At 47.3% G+C, this 18,721-nt stretch overlaps 1 protein-coding gene across 2 annotated transcripts in view; it reads right to left on the bottom strand.

Annotated features, from left to right (window-relative positions):
* Nucleotides 1–17,618, bottom strand: part of LOC8037438 (endosome/lysosome-associated apoptosis and autophagy regulator family member 2) — a 55,630-nt gene extending 38,012 nt beyond the window's left edge. Inside the window, exon 1 of one of the 2 annotated variants that reach the window (XM_042291686.1) lies at nucleotides 17,231–17,618. In XM_042291686.1, the coding sequence (XP_042147620.1) occupies nucleotides 17,231–17,329 (99 nt within the window). In that variant the 5' untranslated portion in view covers nucleotides 17,330–17,618. The remainder of the gene's footprint in view (nucleotides 1–17,230) is intronic. The other variant, XM_042291687.1, reaches the window with a different exon arrangement.
* Between the last annotated feature and the right edge of the window lie 1,103 nt (nucleotides 17,619–18,721).

Below are 18,721 nucleotides of genomic sequence, written 5' to 3'. Positions count from 1 at the left end.
AGAAGCAACCTTAGCCCAGGGCCCCGAGATCCCTTAATCCGACTCTAGGCAGAAGAGCTCAAGCACTGTAAAGCACGCACAGCTGATGACGTCACAACGCCGTCTCCTTCCGCACGATAAAGTCTGTCTGCTACGGTCAGCGTCACCATGGCAGCGAAGCGTCTCCTTTATAAATGCACACGCGAACATAGCGTCTTAGGCCAGAAACAGGTGAAGCCATTTTCCGAATATCGTCTGCTAACCAATGGCAAAGTAACAGGTTGGCGGAGCCTCTTCTGAGGATCTGAGGGTTTCAAGCTATAGGCCTCCAAACAGACCGCGGTCACCCATCGCTTCGCTCTGCTTCGCTCGGGGAAAATTTATAATCTTAGAACCAAGCTTGCACCAAGACTTGCCGGAACCGCCAAGGGTTCACTAGGAGACCGCTTTCCCAATCTCAGCGTCGTCCCAGTACCGGCTTTGGCTAGCGTCGCCGCTTGCAGACGATATTTGGCAAATGGCGCCAGCTACTGCTGGATCCAGACGCTAAGTTGCCATGGTAAAGGTGAGCATAACAGACGATCTATATGGCGCGGAAGGAGACAGCTGTCTGGTGATATTACATGCGTGATTCGGCTCTTTTGTCATGATTCACAATAGGCGGAACGTGAACATAGGTTCCATATAAAGAATTAAAGCTGATGCCTTCTCCAGCGCCTAATATTTTACGAGCCATGCACGGAAAGAACGCTTTTCGCTCAAAGTACATGAACTTCTTGTTTTCTTTTTTACAGCAAGATGATGCTAAATTACCGATGTGCCGTCGTAGTGACATTTCAGCATCGGTATATGAGGAGAAAGATTGCAACAACAGAACAAAAATCCGCCTACCAATAGGATGCGCATTTAAAATGGCAATAAAAGGGCAAGGTTGATCGGGTCCCTTCGCAAGTTGGACGCCTTTTTAAACACTCTTAAAATGACCTCGGGGAGTATAGCCGTATCCCTTCGTGCTCTTTTGTACACGTGTTGTAGTTATCGATGCAGTGACGTCACGGGGCCAAGCTCTGATTGGAGGGTTGCTCTGGGCGGGTGCTGCCACGCTGTGGCGCTGCTGTGACTAAACTACAAAGTGGCGCCGTCAGGCTTGTTAAAACAATCAATGCCTTGCCTTTTCTGTAAACAAACGGGGACTCGACCTTCGAGAGAGGGGAGAGAAAATGCCTTGAATGGGACGATGCTCTTGACGATTAACAACTCACGGTCGAGAAGTTGTTTACCCCCAAAGAGAACGCCACCAGCAGGGGCACGGCTCAATCACACAAATGATCAAAATCACATTTTTCGAGCCTCAATGCCCGCCAACTACCTTATAAAGCAACATGTACGATTCGTATATGATACTAGAGTCGTCTTTGTTTTATAATTCTTTTGGTCATGACCTCGCCTATATGCTTTCATTGTGTGTCCCAAATTACTTTAAAGTGAACTCCCCAGGCTCTAGAGCTCTATTTCGAGATCTTCACAATATGCTATTTTTAGCTAAGTAACAACAAATAAAATGCTCTTTGCGAAAAAAAAAAGTAAATAGTTTTTCAGTTGTTTGTGATGTTGAAGAATGTATACAAAAGTTATATTAGGTTTTATAATATTTGTACTATGTTCGATACAATTCCCAGAAAAGGGAACTCAGCTCTGAACACTTCACGACGAGGGTATTCAGTTAACAAAAATGCAGTCAGTGTGGAGGCGAACTGATGTAAATATACAATGATGACTTTAACCCGAGACTGAAGCAAAAGAAGGCAAAACATTGGCAATGGTATAAAAATAAACGGGGACAGACAACGTCTCTAAATACAAACGTTGCTTGTACGTTTTTTTTTTCTTCCACTGTTAACACTTTTAACCTTCTACCCCAATCTTTGGTTAAATACATCAAGGTATTTGGTGTCATATCTCAAAGAGCCTTGTCTATAGTGCTTACTTGGTACATAACCGGTACCAAGAAGTGAGGCGGCCGTACGCGTTGGCACGTGTTATATATTATGGTTAGTTTTGCTCACAACAGAGCGCGTAACTTTTTGCTTTGGTTTTTACGTTATTGTGGCAAACGACGTCGACGTGCCTCGAAATACAATGCCGTGGATTCAAAAATACGAAAAGAGCCACTCCCATTTCTCCTCCCCTGTGGAGTGAACGGTGGGTCGTGAGCGCGAACACCAAGCGGAAATGAAGCCGTCTACGAACCCCATCTGCGTTTCCTCCCCAAACCGGAAGTGCTTTGCAAGATCCGCTTTCTTGTCTCCCTTTTGCTTCCTTCCGGTTTTTGTTTGTCATTGTGCCTCGCGCCTCCTCCGTCTGCTCTTCCCGGGCCTGGCTCTCATTGACCGGCCAGAACTGATCGATGCCGAGGGGACACGCGGCACCAGTTCGGTCACAACGTGCCGCGAGAGTAAGGAAAAGTCGGCTTCCGTCTACGTTTGGGGTATTTCTCCAAGGTGCGCCCACCTGGTGGAGAGTATGGCAACCACGCGAAAGCAGACTGGCTCCGAGTCGCGTCACCACTAAGCTGACAGTGCGGTGGAAGCTATTTGTTCGTTGAACCAGTCGTACGTCTATCTTTACACCACGTGATCACGCTCCTGCCCTTACCCACGAGCACAGAGAGGGGTCAGGTGATGAAAGGAAGGCGGTTGGTTGGTCCGGCGAGCGAGTAGCTGCCACCGCACTGTAAGCTTAGGGAGGAGTGGAAAGTGTACGGATCACAAGTACGATTGTAAAGAGTGTGAACGGGAAAAAACCCACGTGACCGCGTCTACCTGGGAGAGTGGTCAGGTTGAATTGCGGACGTGCAGTCTTCGAAAGCAAGTAGTAGACCCTGGCTGATTATCAAAGGGGAAAAAAAACGGATGAGAAATAAACATTTTGACTGGAGCCAATCGGGTCCCAGACTGCCACCAATAAAACGTGAAAAGAATAAAGAACGTAAGTTTCTGTGCACGCAATTTCTTTCTTTTCTTCTTTTTTTCAACAAGTCGGTTCCAATTGTTGGATCTCCACGAGCTCGGACGTAGAAGTATAGTCATGTGTTCAGTTCAGGATAACCTAAAGGAAAAACTTTCTTTTGGTGCGCTTGTTGCCGTTTTCGTTTCTCTTTAGTGTTTCCTTCTTTCGGATCGTACGTGGTCCTGCCCATGGGTGTGTTTGCTACGTACTTAATACAAAATTTACACTTTTTGTTTTCATCTTAAAATTAACTTTACCTCCCCCCAACATGGCAAAGGTGAACCTTCAAAGATTGCACTATACTCCATTTAGCTTTAAAATGGTCCGCAGCAAACTCTACGAGCCATTACAGCCAATCTAGCGCTGAACGTGAACCACGTGACTGCGCGTCCCGCAATTTGTAGCGTTTCTTTTGTTAGTCACGACGTGACACTGCATTGGATTGGCTTTGGAGGTTTGTGGAGTCCTGTGTGCGGTTCATCGTAAGGTGAAAGGGAGTGCAGTCAGTATTTATTCGTCACCAGTGATTATTGTTGATATTTAGGGACATCAAACAACGAACTGGCACACAAGAGACGTTTCCATAAACCGTGCAAAAATACGACTCGTAATTGGACATTGGAAACATTCCAGGTCAATTCCGTTTGTTTCGTCTCATCGTCGACGCATTTTGAGGTAAAAATTAACGTGTAAGCACAGTAAACAATAAACGTGCGTAGTCCTCGACTTTCTACTCTCCTGCCAAAACATATATCCATCGGTGCATACATTATATAGTAATTCTTCGGGTAACGTCCCGTCTACTATTTGTCTCGAGTTCCAGATTTAATAACGTGAACACGTGCGTTTGTTCAGTGATTTTTTTCCTGTCCAGAAAGCAGATGCAGAACAACCATCTGGACGACATCAAACACAAATAATGCAAAAGATACGACCTCCTAAAGGGGCGATGCTCATGTACTTTCAGAAAATTCCACTTAATTTTTTTTTTTTTTTTCACATTCATAACACATAAGACACGCGTCAATTCTTCTTTTTTCACGTAATGGCAGTTGCAGAAAAAATTTTGATAAAAACGAGCAGCCAGAACAAGCGGCCACGTGATCTGTAGCCGATTATATGCCGCCAATACTCATCATAGCCACGTGCTGGGCTTGGCAAAGCGCAGCTAGGGCACGCGCTGAATTCCCTACCATTGTTAAGATTCGGCTATTTTCGTCACCGGTTCGCTTGTGCACGAGCCACTTCCTGAATGCATGTCGAGGCATCGATTGTCACGAGCCCATGTGCTCGTGTTCACCACACGAGACGCGTTTAAATATTGTCACCGTGGAGACCGCAAAGCTTCATGACAAAATTAGGATCGTATTGTTGACAACGCCGACAAAGTGATCCGCATAACTTCGGGATCAATTTTTGTGAAGGAAAGACTGAAAGAAAACATCTGCTTTCATCCTTGAAATGGCGCGGTGACAAAGAAGCTTCCTGGTCAGCGGCGTTGTGTGTCAGTATGCGTGGGTCCCACTATACTCTGTATCACCTTGTGTTGTACCGCAGGAAAGGCTACAAGCGCGAGCTCCTTGCCCTATGACACACCTCGGCGGCACAAGCTCTCGTGCACCAAGGGCAGCTGGCAACGCTATGAGCTCGCGCTTCTAGCATTCGCTGCGGTAGAACATAAGGTGAAACAGAGTATAGTGCCAGTAAACTTGAATAAAGGGCGTACGAGCTAGCAAGCTCAATCATTGTTCCGCACCTTTTACTTCGCGCTTGCTGCATTTCCTGTGCTCCACTAAACGTAAAACGAAGAGGAGTTTCGCCTTTAACCGCAACACCCATAACTGCCGAATGCTGTCGTTTTACATCACAGGACTGCACTGACAGGTAGAACCCGTTCCGCCCGCGCACTTTACGAAAGCTCTGCACATCCGCTCTTGAGCTTTGTTCGCTTTCTTAATTCACGAAGTGACTCGAGAAAAACAAAATATCCCAAATTCTGGAATGGTTTAAAGGGTCACGCGTGCAAAAAAAAGGATGGCTGTGGTTGTTCCCACAACAAGAGAAAGCTTGCATACTACAACTCGTGACACCTTTTTTTTTAAGTTACTTTTTTTTTAAATGTTGTTTAAAGTTGAACCCAACACTTTTATGGCAACAGAACACAGCTTCTTTACACCACAAACATCTACCAGCGCGCAACAAAGGCGACAAAAAATTGATTAAAAAATATATATTCATAATAATAAACGTATGTAAGCCTTGGATTTACAGAGTGGGTATGATTCAGAGCCGATATTTTTTATATTTTGCATAAAACACAATGGTGAAGACTTAATCATAAAACTGCCCCCAGTAATGAGAAATGAACTTGTTTCGTCAAAAATTTCATACCAAAAGTGTTTTTGTTTTTGTTTTTACTAAAAGAGACAGTAAAGAAAACAAGGCTTAAAAAGCGTGTGAAAACGATGAAATAAAGAAAAAAAGCACAGGCAACCTGGTTGAGTAACTTTATAATAAACTCAAGACATAGGAAAACAAAAACCGGACAACCACACACTAAAGCGTGATTGTCTGTTTTTTTGTTTTTTTTTTTGTTTTTTTTTTCCTAGTCTCGGTATCATATGTGCGTGAAAAGGATCGCGACAACTTGTGACGTAATCAGGCGCTTCCCTAAAACGCATAAAGTTTAAGCAGGTGCTCTAACCTGTACATTTGTCGAAAAAGTCGGAAAGGAATATCCGGCAGCCGTGATTGGCAGGCGCAGCGCTTGACCTTTGCGCCGGCCAATCACGGCCGCCGGATTCCTCGCCGACATTTTTTCGCCATGTGTCTATATCAGAGCCCCGGCGCGAATATTTATACAGCGAGAGGTCGGACTGTCCTTGTCCCCTTGAGATATAGCTGGGGGGCTATGTTCGACAAATGAAAAAACTGTGAGTGCGCAGGCGAGCTGGTGGATGTTGATCATAATGTAGAAAACCCGAGACTGTGGTAAAAGCAGGGAAACGGTGTCGGAGAAGAAAGACAGGGGAAAAGACGTTCTTTTCCCCTGTCTTTCTTCTCCGAAACCATTTCCCTGCTTTTACCACAGTCTCGTGTTTTCTACATTATGTTCGACAAATGTTTCGTTTCTCCTAAAAAGGAAACGCAAGTGACGGAAGTGACCATATCGCGTCTGATTGGTTAGAGGCTCAAATGACGAAAGTTCCCTCTTCCGTCATTTGAGCCTCTAACTAATCAGACGCGACATCCTCACTTCCGTTTCTTTTCAGGAGAAACGAAACATTTGCGAACATAGCTTCCCTGATCTAGGGATCCAGCGGAGATCCCCTAAACCCAGTCAAATTCAATGGGCAATTCAGAGAGTGCATTATGGCTTCTAATCTTGAATACTTAACGTGCATCACACGGTAATACTTCCACATCGCGCGGGTACGTACTATACTGAACCTTACCAAAACGGGCAGTGCTTTTTTCAAAAACCGATTTGAGGGCTTTAATCGCAAAATGTCGCGACGGAGTTCCATGAACGGTCCAGTTCTGTCTCTCTTGGAAGCAACCACTGGAGCCAGACATAACTTTAAAAAAGCGAACGATGGTCCTTATGCGAGTATTCATTCTTCCCCGGAACAATATCAAAATGGAGCACCCTGCCCCCGAGAAATAGTAGACACTGGCAACGCAGACGTCTCTTAAAAGCGTTATACCAACTGTACATTAAACGTTAGCTACTCCCGTGATTATCTTTATATGGGTTAAGTCAGCTGGCGTCCGTCCTGTAAAACTCGAGATTTTACGCTCGCATCTCCAGGCTTGCAGGTGATCCGCATATTACGCGTGTTATTTATAACAACGTTTGCATGGTGAGCTTGGTCTTGCGTTACTGCAGCTGTTGTGTGTCTGTCTGTGTGTGCGTGCGCGCGCGTTTGTTTGTTTGTTTGTGTGTGTGCGTGTGTGTGTTTCATTTTGGTCGTTGATTACTTTTCTGATCATGCGGAGCGTCGGAAAGTGTCTAGTTTTTGTTTTATATTTCGGGTGTACTTTTAGACTCCTGTAACAGCTCCAAGAGGGCTATAGCCACTGACGACAGCTTAAAACCCCCAGGGCGTGGTGAGTTTTGTGCATCTTATTATCGCTCCTCAGCCAATGATATTACGAGATTAGCTGATAAGAACACCAAAGAGCCAATCACCAATCAAGGAGTGTAAACGTAAGACTGTGAGAGGATGAATAAATATAATAAATTAAAATATGTACGAGACCTTCTCCCACCAGCGCGAGGACTACAAAATACCGTCTGCTAACAAAATCGACCAAAAAGCGTATTTGCCGTGACTGCAAGTAGATTTTGTTGTTGTTTTTGTCTAGTACTAGTTCGGTGCCCTTAAAATTTCTGTTATTTCATGTTAAAAGACAGTGGATACGTATAACACAAATAAAACTTTCTCAGTTATTAAAAATAAAAAAATTCCGGGTTCGAAGAACCCACGACACATATTCTAAGGGGAACTGCATCGCCGGCTTCCTCGCCAAAAGATCAACGGCCAGCTTATCGGTGTGCAGCTGCAGCAGCTGTCGTTCGCGTAGGCAACTTCGCGCGTCCATCTTTCGCGCACAAAGGTCCGGCCAGCTGTGGTCCCAGGAGCAAATATCGCCCGGCCCGTGTGCTCTCCAAGTCCCGTATTACGTCCTGAGCTTCTACTACCAGACGCAATTCCCGAATGCTATTTTCCTCGTCGAAGGGAAGAGTCGCCCTATTGCGCGCTGACAATGGCTCATTCCTCGATCAAACGGAAGAAAAATAGCGGCAAATGTCGCGATTGGATCATCCGATATCACGTCCCATAAAATGTCAGCAACTGGGAAACTAATCAATCGTTGCGAGCATCGTCGTGTCACGTTTGATCGGGATGGAAGCGATGCCCCTCTGATTTGATCTCATCTCGCCAACGTTTCATCTCATTAAGTGTCCCCCCCCGAAAAAGGTCGCGACTGGAATATTTGTTTATCCCCTAAAGAAACACAGCATACTCGAATTTGACCGCGTTATCTAATAGGAAGCCGGGCTGGCAAAGATGGCTACGCTACCGATAAAGCCATTCGTTTTTGAACAAGCTCCAGCGAGCCCTGCGAAATACAGAAAGCACACCAGCTTATTTTTCGAGCTTGGACGCCGCGCAAAATAATTTAAAGATCTGATAATTGTTAAACGAAGAACACTCACGTTGAAATTCCATAAAATATTATCAAACTTTACCGGCAGGATAGGCTGCTTTGATATTTTTTGCCTTAAGGCTGAACTCCATGGAGCGAATTCGACGAATAATTGATAAACTTCGCCCGACGGCACGCTCACTTTCCGCCCGACGTAGCAGCTTCTCCTAATGCCACACGCAGAGCAAAAGCAGCCGAGCAAGATTCGTCGAATTTTCGCAGCATATTCGCCCGATGGAGTCCAGCCTTTAGGGAGGAGACCAGTGTTAGGGAGTTACCACTCCAGAGTTGGAATGATTCTGGAATCATTTCAAACTTCCGCGACACCGGAATGGAATGGGGAATAGAACGGCTGCAGCGTTGGGAGGAATGGAATGGGAACAGAGTTAGGTACATTTTGCCCAGAATAAAGGGGGAATGGAATGGGCTCGGTTCTTATGCGAGTTACGTCGATCTTCAGTTAAGCCTTACCGCCTATTGGTGCAACGCTAGCGCACGGCCAAGGTGCTTTTGAAATAGCCTAGTTTTACAAACAGAGGATACGCGCCGTTTCCAAAGAAGCATTTCATTTCAATTTGTTCCGTCTGTTGCGAGTTTTTTTTTTACGTTTGATCGAGCGATTGGTGTATGCTGTGCCACAAAGTTTCACCAAGCGTGCCACCACAGCTCAGTTTAATCGTGCTTTGTGAACGCGTTTTATTGCATGTTTTTGCAGTTTTCTATACGCTCAATAACGTCAGGTTTATGGTAATTTTGCCGGGAACACAAGATAGGTATCGAGAGTCATTTTTTTTACGTTTTTGAATTAAAATAATGGAACGGTTCAGTCACTACGGGAAAGTGGGAACGGGCCGGTTCCTCCAATCCCGGGTCTTGAGAGGAATGCTATTATTGGAAACTCTAATTTCCCGGAATGAATTTGCAATATAATGGGTGGGTGTCATTTTGCAACACTGGTGGAAACTTTCCTTTGCTTCGTCGAGAACCGTGAACGTCCGTTGAAGCTAAACTTATTAATTAACTTCGGGCGATAAAAGCGACATCAATATAACCAAAGCTTCCAACCCGCGCAAAGAGACTCTGGAGCAGATACACCTTACAATGACATAGAAAAAGAACACTCGCACAGTGAAATGACCAGACAGTAAAACGACAGAGTTGTCATCATCCTAACAAAGGGAACTAGAATATGAAGGTAACCTACACACGCAAGTTGAACCTCGATCATACAAGCAATACGTATAGGTAAAAAAAAAACAATTAATGAGCTCACGCGACCATCTTTCTTACGAGCAATTATTTCATAAAAGGGTCAACCGCTTGCGCGTGCCGCGCATTAATAAGCTCGCAGAAGTACCTCTTAATTTGATTCACTCCCTTCCCCCTTTTTTTTCCCTTTTACGACGCCATTCCGCGCGTCCGGAATATCGTTTTATTGTCCTTGGCGCCGGCCATTCATTCTCTCCTCAAGTCGGCGATGGCCACCGCGACGATGCCCCACTTCGTGCCTGTACTCTCGACCCCTCGAGCGCGAATGGCGGGAGGATGCAGACGACAATTGATTGCGATTGTCCGCCGGTCAAACGCAAATCGATAATCGGTTCCTTTCCTTTTTTTTTTTTTTTTTCCAGTCCTCGGACATCGGCTTTCGACGCTGGAATGCACCGACGGCGACGGGAACGGATCGTGGACATGCGCCGCTGAGCGTTTTCACCCAAAAATGAAGGCCCGCGTGAACCGACTCGACTTCAGCGATGGTTCCAACATTTTCGAAATTCATCGGGTTCCTTTTCCTTTCCAATTGCTTGCGCTGTGCTCACTGGCAGCTTGTACTAAGAAGGCAAATAACAATAGTCGCTAACAGGGCAACAACGGCAGTTTCAGTTGTCCCGCAGTGCGAGCTTCCCCTTCGATGACGACGTTTTTGAGCTTCAAGCGCGCGCGCGCGTTGCCGAAGCACGGCCGGGCGTTCTAAAGGGACGACCTGGCATTCTCACCCATACTTGCCTCGTTCCTATCGTGATGCGCTGATTTCTATCGTACTATATTGTGTTATTTTATTACCATTTGTGTTTATCAAAGTGTTTTTCCTCCTCCTCGCTTAAAATAGAACCCCGACTTCGCACGTGCTCATCTTATGACTTATGGCTTAGCCTTCCGAACACGTGCACATGTTATAAGGGTTCTTAGAGTCAGAACTAAAGGTCTAATAGAGAAAAATTAGGAGTTCTAAGAGACAAAATAAAAATTAAGTTCACGTCTTCACCGTGCCTCCCTCAACCTTTGGCCCCGCTTTGGGAAAGAGAGAACGACGGGTTATTTGACGAGTTCTTTCCAACTTCATTCCCAGTACAAATACAAACTTGTAGACCAACATGCGACCCTGACTTCATGCCGCTGCGGGGGCGTTGCTTGCGCAGACGCAAATCTCATTCCTGCGCACGCGCAGTACCCACACGTCGTGTGGCAAGTGCGCGTTTGTCCACACATGTTCGCAGCAGGTCTATTTCCGCTATCGCTATACATCTGCTAGTGATTGCAATGCGTGCAATGGAGCTTTTTTCCTTTTTTTCCATTTTTGGCAATGAAACCGCACCAATCGGCAGGTGAACGAATTTCTTCGACGGGCACTTGTACGCATGCTCAAAACGTGCGTTGGCCGTTTTCCGAGCAACCGTCGTATGACAGCTCTTCTCCAAGCCACGGTGCTCCGAGCCAATGCCGTCGGCTTGCGCTAAAATAAACAACGTCTTTGGAAAGAGATCGAGGTACACCTAGGCACTTTTTATGAGTTGTGAATGCGAAAGCATGTACATAATTCTGGCTGTACGCGTGTTGGCGCGCTGACTGGCGCTGACGGAAACGTAGTGCCATGAGGCGGGCGGTCGTTGAAACCGACGCCCAGCGTCAGTTTCAACGACCGGCCACCTAATGGTGCTGCGTGTCCGGCGAACTTGAGCTTGGTCGACGGGCGCTAGCCAACGGGACCGAAGCGGTGTAAAAGGTGCCGTGGCTAACCGGCGGATGGGAGCTGGCTTGACTTGGAGAAGGATTTAAGAGCCGTTTGGCATGGTTCCAAATCTGATGACGTCGGCTCGCTCGATGAGACAGTTAATGCTTTCACATTAATAAAACATTGCCAAAGCCACGGGTTCTCAAACTGGGTTCCCAGAAACCCAGGGGTTCCCCAAAGTGTCCTTTTCCTGAGAACCCTCTCGATCATCGTTGCTCGTAAGTAAAGCGTTTTCCCAGTTTCAACATCATTTTGGCATGTCTGAGTCGTGCATTGATGCTACAAGAACTAAACGCGCAGTAGTATATCCCCGTATTGTTTACAATGTATGGGTTACTTTATGGTGCTTAAATGTAACAAAAGTGACTTTTTCAAATGTCATATGAGGCAGACCCGTTCCTTTGAGACCAACAAGTTTAAGCACCCCTGGCAACTCCCGCGATATCTACGCCACCTAGCGCCTAGAAAAGGAAGCTGTGGCGACAGGTTCGCTCGCTAGCCTTCTCAGGTGAATCAGACACTCACGGCACCTGGCGGCCGATAAACGAAGTTGTGAATGTGGGTTCGAAAACACGCGACGAAGGTCGCCAGTGCACCGATCTCACTCCTCGCATGCGTGGCGCCGCCATAACTGTAGTTCATAGGAGACGGGCTCCAGTTCACGAGACAGCTCTCGCCGCCTCGCGCTCTGCTCGCGCAGACCCTCGGCGAGGTTGTCGCGCGTGCAGAAGAGCTACGGTTTCCACGATGCATGACGGCACATGGCGGTAGTGGTGGCGTAATAAAACTGGCAGTGAGAGCGGTCTATTGCTCGAGCGGCATGGCACGGAATAGATAGCGCCTCATAAACTTGTCCCCCCCCCCCTTTCCCCCAGCCTTGACCGCAATTTCTCTTATATTGCCTTAAGTAAGATGTTCCGAACAATTAATACCCCTGTCAGACGGGCACGTTAAATTACATTTAATCAAAATTACATTGTAGCTCGGCCAATCCGCGTGTTTAATACGCCACGCTGCGCGTGCACGCGCCACGTGCAGAACCAGCATCACGAGCTGATTCGCCGAGCGGTGAATGACATTCGATCAAAATGACATTTACTTTACCGTCTGACAGGGGTATAAGAGTGCTTAACTTCCTCATTTTTACCGCCTCACGTGCGCCAGGTTGTCTATTACCGAGAGTCATAACCTTCGACACTAAAATGAATTAAACACTCTCCAATTACTTGTTATTTCCACCACCGCCACCGGGGGATCCTTCGCGGCTTTCGGTTGGACACTTTCGGCAGGCTCTGCTCTGACCGCGCCCTCGTTTCTCCTATTTACCAAACTCTCTCAATAGTTTTTTTATAAAGAGTATTCACTGGCGGCCATAGCTGTGTGCGCGACTGCTCAGCGCATGCTGATGGCGTGCTTCCACAGTTCTTTCGCCACGTGCATTCCGCACCACCAAGATTGACGGCCTTAGCAGCCTATTAACGTGAGCTCGTTCCGAGCATGCGCTCTAAACATCGCCCTCAAATATGGCGTCCATTGAAAGCTCATTCAAGCAAAAAAAATTGTTGTGCTGAACGTGCACGTGACCCCCGCTCTGAGTCTACCAGACGTGCACGCGCGTGCGGTGCAAGCGTCACAAAGGGCAGCACACCCGCGCTTATGTAGTCCCCGTTTGCACTTATTCGCGGCGAGAAGTTTGAGTATCGCCGCCTGGGGGCCTTATGCAGCGCTTTTTGGACCCCCACGGCGACTACGGAGAAAGAAGTGACGTCAACAACGCAGCAAACGCAGATTAGATGTTGATTAGTGAGAGTCGCTGATCACGAATTTCCGCAGAAGAAAACAAAGAAAAAGTGAGCTTTGTTTTCTTCTGCGGAAATTCGTCCTCGGCGACTCTCACCAATCAACATTCAATCTGCGTTTAGTGCGTTGTTGACGTCACTTCCTTCTCCCTGGTCGCCATCCCTACCGAAAAATCCGGTATAACTATTCACTATCCGGATTATGGAACCGGAAATTTGTTTCTGGAAACCCGAAATCCAGATTGCAGACAAAGGAATAATTTATGAAAACCTAAAATCCAGTTAGAGTCCAGATAGAATCCAGGTAAATTTCCAGTTCCATAATCTGGATAGCGAAAAGTTATAACGGATTTTTCGGTAGGGGTGGGAGTCCAAAAAACGCAAAACAGGGCCCCCGGTCGAATTTTTTTAGAGCCCAGTGTGAGGATACTTCAAGTTCACCTGCAGGTGCAAGCACGTGCAGTGCCAAGCGTCTATGTACTACGAAAATTAAAACATAGCCGAGTGGGTAGCACGTGCACTACCCCTAGTAAGGACACTTCCGGACTGGATACACGCTCGATGTCTTACGTCCTGTACAGAGGGAGGCATCATAACACCTATGCTTTCCAAGCTGCACTGGCATAGTAGGCTCTAAGCGCCACTGGGTGGCCGGGTACTGCACCAGAGCGACTGCAATCAAAGGTACGGAAGCGCATGCTTGAGCCAAATACTTTATAAAGGGGTTTGGCGCAGTTTGGATGACTGGAAGACCAGCAACCTTGAGCTTTTTCGCATTGTAATTGTGAGTTGTGGGAGGCGCCACCTATTTCCGAGGAAGTCGCGCCACAGGTCGTTCGGTCGATGCCAGTGTTTGCCCGATATCTGTTGTAGCTTGTTCCCTAAACAAGTTTAAAGCAAAAATATGTTGTTGTTGTTTTTGTTTTTTTTTACGGCGCGGCGAGACGTCAAATTGCGAGGGGAAAAATTGGTGCATTAGGCGCGCCGTCTAACGCAAATGAGCGGAGTAGGATGCATTGATCCTCGTCAAGTATTTGGTTGAGCGCTGACCAAAGTTGTGCGCGCGTGCTCTCTTCCCCTCTTTGAAAATGCCACAGAAAAATGTCCACGAGTAGAAACTCCGGCCAAAGCAAACTGGACAAGCCGACTGAAAAGGAGCGAACGCGTCAATTGTCTGTAAACTATCGCGGAGCCTGCATATGTCCAACTCTTTACGTTGTGCTGGAAAAGCGACATGCGCGTGAGGTGATGCTAGTTTCTCGGTGAAACGTTATTTTTGAGTATGATCTCTGAGAATCATTAGAAAAAAACATAATTACAGCGCCGCTGGAAGACCTGAATGCTGAGTCTCCCCCAGGTAATACCATGGCACAAAAATCGCAGGGTTTGAGCATTCTCTCGTCTATTCATTTGATTGCCATTAATGCACTAATCTGCTAAATGCTTTAATAACGGAATATAGGACCCCCTTTCCTCTGGCACTTTTTTTTTACCTTCATATCCCTACTAATATACTAACAGTTCCCGGCATAGCCCATCTTCAGACAAGAAGGTTCTTTCTCTGTATCTTTTTTTGTATTTTCTTTTTTCACGTAGTGCTTAGGCATTCTTCGCTGGGCAGCTGGTGGAAAGATACGCCAGAAGTATTCCGTGATGTTGACGTGCGATTCGAGACACAAAAATGCACCATATTGGGCCACGAGAAACAGACCCCTTTAAGCAGCAGGGTTAGCAGGGTGGAACAGCGAGAATAGTTAAAGCCCCTCTATCTTGGGAAACTTGGCGCCATTCATTGTTGTGGCAATGCTCTGAGATGCGTCCCGCGCGCCACTTCTGGGAAATTCATGGCGTCTGAAACCTAGCTCAGTGCTGCGCTGTGCCGCCATGATCTTCCCAAGGGCTGCACGTTGCCCGTGTCTCGTGCATCGACGCACATTGAGCTACTTTTAAAACATAAAGGGGCTTTAAGAAAAGTTGGGTGCCAGCGCCCCCATGCAGAAAGATACAGATGCTCTCTCCTGTGACGGAAAAGGCCGTATGAAAAAGAAGCGCGCGAATCCAGTCCAGCCGTGGTGAAGAAAACAGAAGCGCCCCTAGCGAGCTTCTCACCGGTAATAAAAAAACAGAGTTTAGACACCCGATAGCAATTTATTGTTCGCAGTCAGGGAGAGAAGTAAAATTGACGTTGCGGAAACAGAGCCTTTCTACTAAAACAAACGAGAAGTTTCGAGTACGTGTACTCGAACACGAGTACACGACGTTATAGTAGAGGCGGTAGTTGTGCGTCTTTTTGAACGTGTGCCGTTTAGATTATCTTCCGCGTCTCGGTCAAGGAAATGTCACGTAGGGATCGGAACGAGAACGAGCCTGGAAATCCTTGAAGCGTGCCAAACAGTAAGATCGTCAAGATCAGCTTCTCACGCGTGAGAAAATCCATCACAATCTCACTTCACAGAAGGAATGGATGATAATGAATGACATCGTGTTTTGGTTGCTATGTTTTTCACTCGAAATTGTTTTCCCTATTTTATCGAGCTTATAACGAGAGACGTTGCGAGAAAGCCATTGACCGCTTCTGAAAGTCCCTCTATTCACCCTGTCCTTTCTCCACGTCAAAAAAAAAAAAAAAAAAAAGTAGGACCTCTAGGAGATTGTGGATCGGTCCACGTACGTAGCCTGAACTCGCGAAGTTGAAGGTGGGTAATGTATGCACTTTTGGCGCCACATCACCACCATCCAGGCATAAACTATGGAGCTTCCGTGACGGCTACTAGGTGGCTCCGACGTTTGAAAGGCGTCTGTTGGACTTGGTAGTCAGCCCCACAAATTACCATTCTTATGTTGAGGGGTCTTGCAAAACCTTAATGTCGCGCTACCGGGATAAGATCAAACGAACAGAATAAAACAAGAAAACAAGGTGTGTCTTTCGGATGACGTAATAAAATCCGTGCATATGTTGTTTTTTTTTTTTTTTTTTTGCACAAGAAGGGGGCTTTTGATGACATTCTTTGCCGCAAACTGAAGCCGTTTACCAGCGTTTTTTTGGCTTCCATACTGTCACACAGTGTGTCGTTCTACGCACTAACTAAAAATCCGAGAGACTGCGCTGCTGTAGGAGCACACAATGCAAAAGCTGATATCAAACTCGAGTAATAAAAAAAGAACAAAAGCGGTACCAAAACATTTTCTCGCTTTTATGTTGCTTTCATGAAAGAGCGGGGTTCGATGGCCCCGTCTTTTTGTTACAGCAAAGAGATTACCGGCAACTATAAAGTGTACATACGCTTCCCTTTAATATGCTCAAAAATGCCTGACTATGCCATAGACTCGGTCAACTCTCACTCAAGCTCGCGATGAGCGTTTATATGTACGCCATAAAGCTTGCAGGCATTATGCTACGCCACACTTGCACCAGTTGTTCCGCTATTTACACGCCTACTTCCATTTCGCTAGAACGCGCCGTGGACACGGACATCCTCGCCCCGGCGAACTCGCTCGCTTTAGAGCGTACAGGTGCAGGGCCAGCTGTGTCCCGACTCGCGCACTATATTTACGAGTCACCGAGACAAAATGCGAAGCAACCGCCACATCTGCACGGAAAGCGATCGGAGTTCCTCCCAGCCCGGCCCGGAACTTGCCCTGCGCGCACCATCTGGGACACCAAACACTCGCTACGCTTGCCCTCGTGGAAGACTCGCCGTTTGATCAACGCCAACGTCAATCCCAAAAAAAGTTGAATGACACTGTCCATTCGCAGTCACGTTTTCGCCGTGAGCTGAGCCAAACGAGCGGAGATCTGCGTTGCCCTAAAACGCCACGTTGTACCTATTCCAGCCGGGCGCAAGCGCGTTGGATCAACGGGGCGCGGTTAGGCCTAGAGGTACTCACCGCCGCACCAAAATGCGCATCTGTGCGAAACGTTTGGGGCAGAGAAACACCGCGTTACGATGGGAGCGTTTGGCAGTACGAGCCTCGCATGCCATCGCGAACGCAACGCGAGATATTAGTGCGTTTGAGTCTCGACGCTGCTGTCCCGGCAAGCCATTGAACGCTGGCTGTCGCGTTGTGCAACGTAGCAGGAGCCACCCGAGTGATAAAATTCGTCGGCACCGCTCGCCAAAGAAACCCCTACAACAGCAGAAGTCGTTCTTTAACGCGGGGACGACGAAAGATCCAACGCACAGCGTTAAAGCGTGGGGAGAAAAGCAGCACTCACAGGTTGGCACGCCGGCAGGTCGTCTCCCCCGCAGAATTTCAAAGCCGCGAGGAGAAGCAGTCCCCCGCACGAAACGAGCGTCCGCACATTTCGCTGCATGGTGTTCAATGTGGTCTTCCTCGGTCGTCGTCGGCGGCGGCTTTGCTACTGCCCGTGGTCAGTCGACGAGACGAAAACACCCGCCGTCCCGGCAGAAACAACACAAACAGAACGGCGACGATCCGATCAACCGCAGGACATGCTTCGAAGAATCGGAAGCCGTCGGCGACGGCACGGGTACCGTTAGAGCGGCTCGGCGTCTCGTTGGATCAGCGCCCAGACCGGCATAGATCGCAGACGGATGCCGACCAGCGCTACAGCAGCGCTGTGCGGAGGAGCGGTAGAAACCGGCGGCGCATGCGTAGAAGGCGCGTGAGCGATCAACACGACAGCTGTGCCGGGAAGACTAGCGGCGGCGCTTCGGTCACTCTCGCCCTTGTTTCGATCTCGGAGCTTCGCCGCCGTTGCTCGCTGCCGGGTTGCAGACGTCCGATGGCTTCGTGTTTGTCAGCTGGCAGGAGGCTTAGGTAGAGACGTGCGGTGCGCGATAAACTGGCTATAAACGTGAGAAAAAAGAAATAATCCTTTCTTTATCTTTTTCGTTATCGTCGCCACCGTTCAGTCATCGTCTTTTTTTTTCCCCTTTTTTTTCTAGGGTTTGTTGGGCGTTTTAGTCCGTTATTTTTTAATTGAAACGGGCAAAGTGAGGAAATATTAATAGGTAAGATTGAAAAATAATAAATATACAAAATAAGACGCAAAAAGAAATGGGGCGGGCTGACGACAGACGCAATTTTCGGCGGAAGTAATTATCGTATGTACACAAAAGCTAAAAAATTCAGCACCATCTCTTTTTCTTTTTTCTTTTCGTCACGTGTTACATTATTAAACAGTGGGGGGAATATGCATGCCAGTGATTTAATGAAAAGAAGGCTACACTTGTCGGTGTTGACTGCAAAGAATGATCAATGTCGTTTCCTCTGGTGTAGGGTTAACGCAGAAGGGTCGATGAGACGAATACTTTCGAACATATTTCATTAGACAGTTTTAGTATAGCGTTGCTGGCTCTTACGTACGCAATACGCAATAGTATAGCGTACGCTAAAAACGACCCGCTCGGACCGATTTTAGTCGTGCGGTACGTTTCCGAGTAAACACCTCGCATGATCTTGGTTACATTTGCCAGAGTCGCAGAATTCCGCGTGCTTATAGTGCCACAATGCTCCTGAAAATGAATATCGGAAATGAAAACGTGTCCAATCATTTTATTCAAAGTCAAACCAAGCCGCAGCTGCCTCGTCCAGCGCGCTTTCTGCGGGGTACAGGGGCTACGAGTACGAGTGCGTAGCCAAATTCGATCACGGAGCCTCCGTCACTAGTCCCGTGGAAATGCCACCTTTCATCAATGCTATCGCGGAATGAAATCCATGACCTACTGAAGTCGCATAGCGA

Source organism: Ixodes scapularis, unplaced genomic scaffold (assembly GCF_016920785.2).
Source record: "Ixodes scapularis isolate PalLabHiFi unplaced genomic scaffold, ASM1692078v2 PGA_scaffold2__306_contigs__length_199485367, whole genome shotgun sequence".
Lineage (NCBI taxonomy): Eukaryota > Metazoa > Arthropoda > Arachnida > Ixodida > Ixodidae > Ixodes > Ixodes scapularis.
The sequence above is the reverse complement of the archived record's forward strand: the minus strand, read 5'-3'. Positions and strand labels throughout refer to the sequence as shown.